Source organism: Myotis brandtii, unplaced genomic scaffold, assembly GCF_000412655.1.
Source record: "Myotis brandtii unplaced genomic scaffold, ASM41265v1 scaffold743, whole genome shotgun sequence".
Lineage (NCBI taxonomy): Eukaryota > Metazoa > Chordata > Mammalia > Chiroptera > Vespertilionidae > Myotis > Myotis brandtii.
The window spans coordinates 1,518,968-1,520,547 of NW_005370960.1; the positions used below are offsets into that span (position 1 = coordinate 1,518,968).

Consider the following 1,580-nt stretch of genomic DNA (forward strand, 5'->3'; position numbering starts at 1 on the left):
CTGGGGCTGCAGGTGGCAATGAGGACGGACGTGCAGGGCCTGGGCCACCGGCGCTGCGTGCCCTGCCCTCTCGTGGGAAATAAACCTTTAACTTTGGTTTTCACACCAGGAGGCCGCCTGCGCTTTGCCGTGACCCCACGCCGTCTGCTGTGGGCGGGGGTGGCCCCGAGGCCTCTGCCCTGTGCGTTCCCTCCTCCCCCATCAGCAGAACCACTTGTCCGAGAGGCACGGAGCCGGGCAGAGGGGGCTGGCTTCCCACAGGCAGCCCGTCACCCGGCTGCCTGGCTGCTCTGCCACCCACAGACCTTCCTCGTGGACGTTCACATGTGGCCTCCCATGGCAGGGCCTGTGGTCAGCCAGCTCAGACTGAGTCCTCATGTTGTGAGGCCAGTGGGTGCTTGGTGCCTGGCTTGGGGTTCTAATTGGGGTGTGAACAGTTGTCCTGGAGGTGCCCTCGCACCCATGGTCAGGTGGGCCTGTGCTGGCAGGGTCACGAGAGCCCGATATTTGGGGGCATTGGCGCAGGAGACCTCTCTCGTTTCACCCGGACTCGATGCCAAGTGCTGCCTGGTGCTGGGAGGACATGGCTCCCCCCCTCTGCTCCCTCACCAGGGGGCATGCTGGGCGCTGGCCTCCACCAGTACAGCCGGAACACAGCGGGCATGGTGCCGAAGGGCCCCTCATGCCCCATGCCCGTCCCAGCTGTTGCCCACTCCTCCTCGTTAAACCCTCTCTGCTCACAGGCTGAGGTAAAGGGGGAGCCCCCAGGCACCAGTGCATAGGACACAGTCATTTGCACAGCCAGGGGTGGGGGGCAGAGAGAGACGGCGTTCTGAAGCTGGTGATTCCAAGCCCAGGCAAGATGGGGCACCCCAAGGTGAAGGACCAGCAGGGACAAGCACCCGGGGTGCAGAGCCAGCTCGGGTCTGGGAGTCCCGCTAAGGAAGTGTGAGCTGCCCACCAGCCCTGCTCTCAGCCCACAGGTTCCTGGGTTCCGATCCATTCTCTACCTGGTTCCTTTCTGTGACTCAGTGATGGCAACACCCCCTGCTGGGGGTCCATGTGACCTGGTCACCGGTCAGTGCTCAACCACAGAACCACGCTGGCCAGGCTGGTTGGTTCCTTTTCTAGCTGTGATTTTCCTGGTACGATGGGTGATTTTTATTGTGTCCTGGACAGTTAGGCGATTGGGTTTGAGGTTTATTCTAGCGACAGCCATCCTGTTGGCTACGCACACAGGTCCTGTGGCTCCCATGACGGGCGTTGCCAGGCTTTGCATCACTGTTGGCCTCGTGCCACCCGTCTCTGCTGTGTCCCAAGGTGGGGGGGGGGGTTGGGAGGTGCTTGGTGGTGGGCGCCCCTTGCCAGTGCCTTCGCCGCCCTGTAGCCAGTGGAGCGAAGTGGGCTCCCCTTGTCGGGCCTCCCGGGTCCTCCCAGAGTTGGCAGGACTGCATTCCTCGGGGGCAGAAAGTGCCTGCCTGGTCCTGGGGGTCGGCTGGGCCCTCCTGTCGGGGCTGCCCTGGGGTCCCTCAGCCCTGAGCTCCCTCACTGTGGGGCTTCCGTGAAGTGGTCTTGTTTCC

The 1,580-nt window shown here is 63.6% G+C and overlaps 2 protein-coding genes across 2 annotated transcripts in view; both read left to right on the plus strand.

Moving 5' to 3' along the window:
* Positions 1–111, plus strand: part of TBRG4 (transforming growth factor beta regulator 4) — a 26,673-nt gene extending 26,562 nt beyond the window's left edge. Inside the window, exon 12 of the mRNA XM_005882868.2 lies at positions 13–111. The gene's annotated coding sequence lies outside the window, so the exon portion shown is untranslated. The remainder of the gene's footprint in view (positions 1–12) is intronic.
* A 751-nt stretch (positions 112–862) lies between these two features.
* The window catches only part of NACAD (NAC alpha domain containing), a 9,682-nt gene continuing 8,964 nt past the window's right edge, over positions 863–1,580 (plus strand). Inside the window, exon 1 of the mRNA XM_014530531.1 lies at positions 863–948. Coding sequence (XP_014386017.1) covers positions 863–948 — 86 coding nt within the window. The remainder of the gene's footprint in view (positions 949–1,580) is intronic.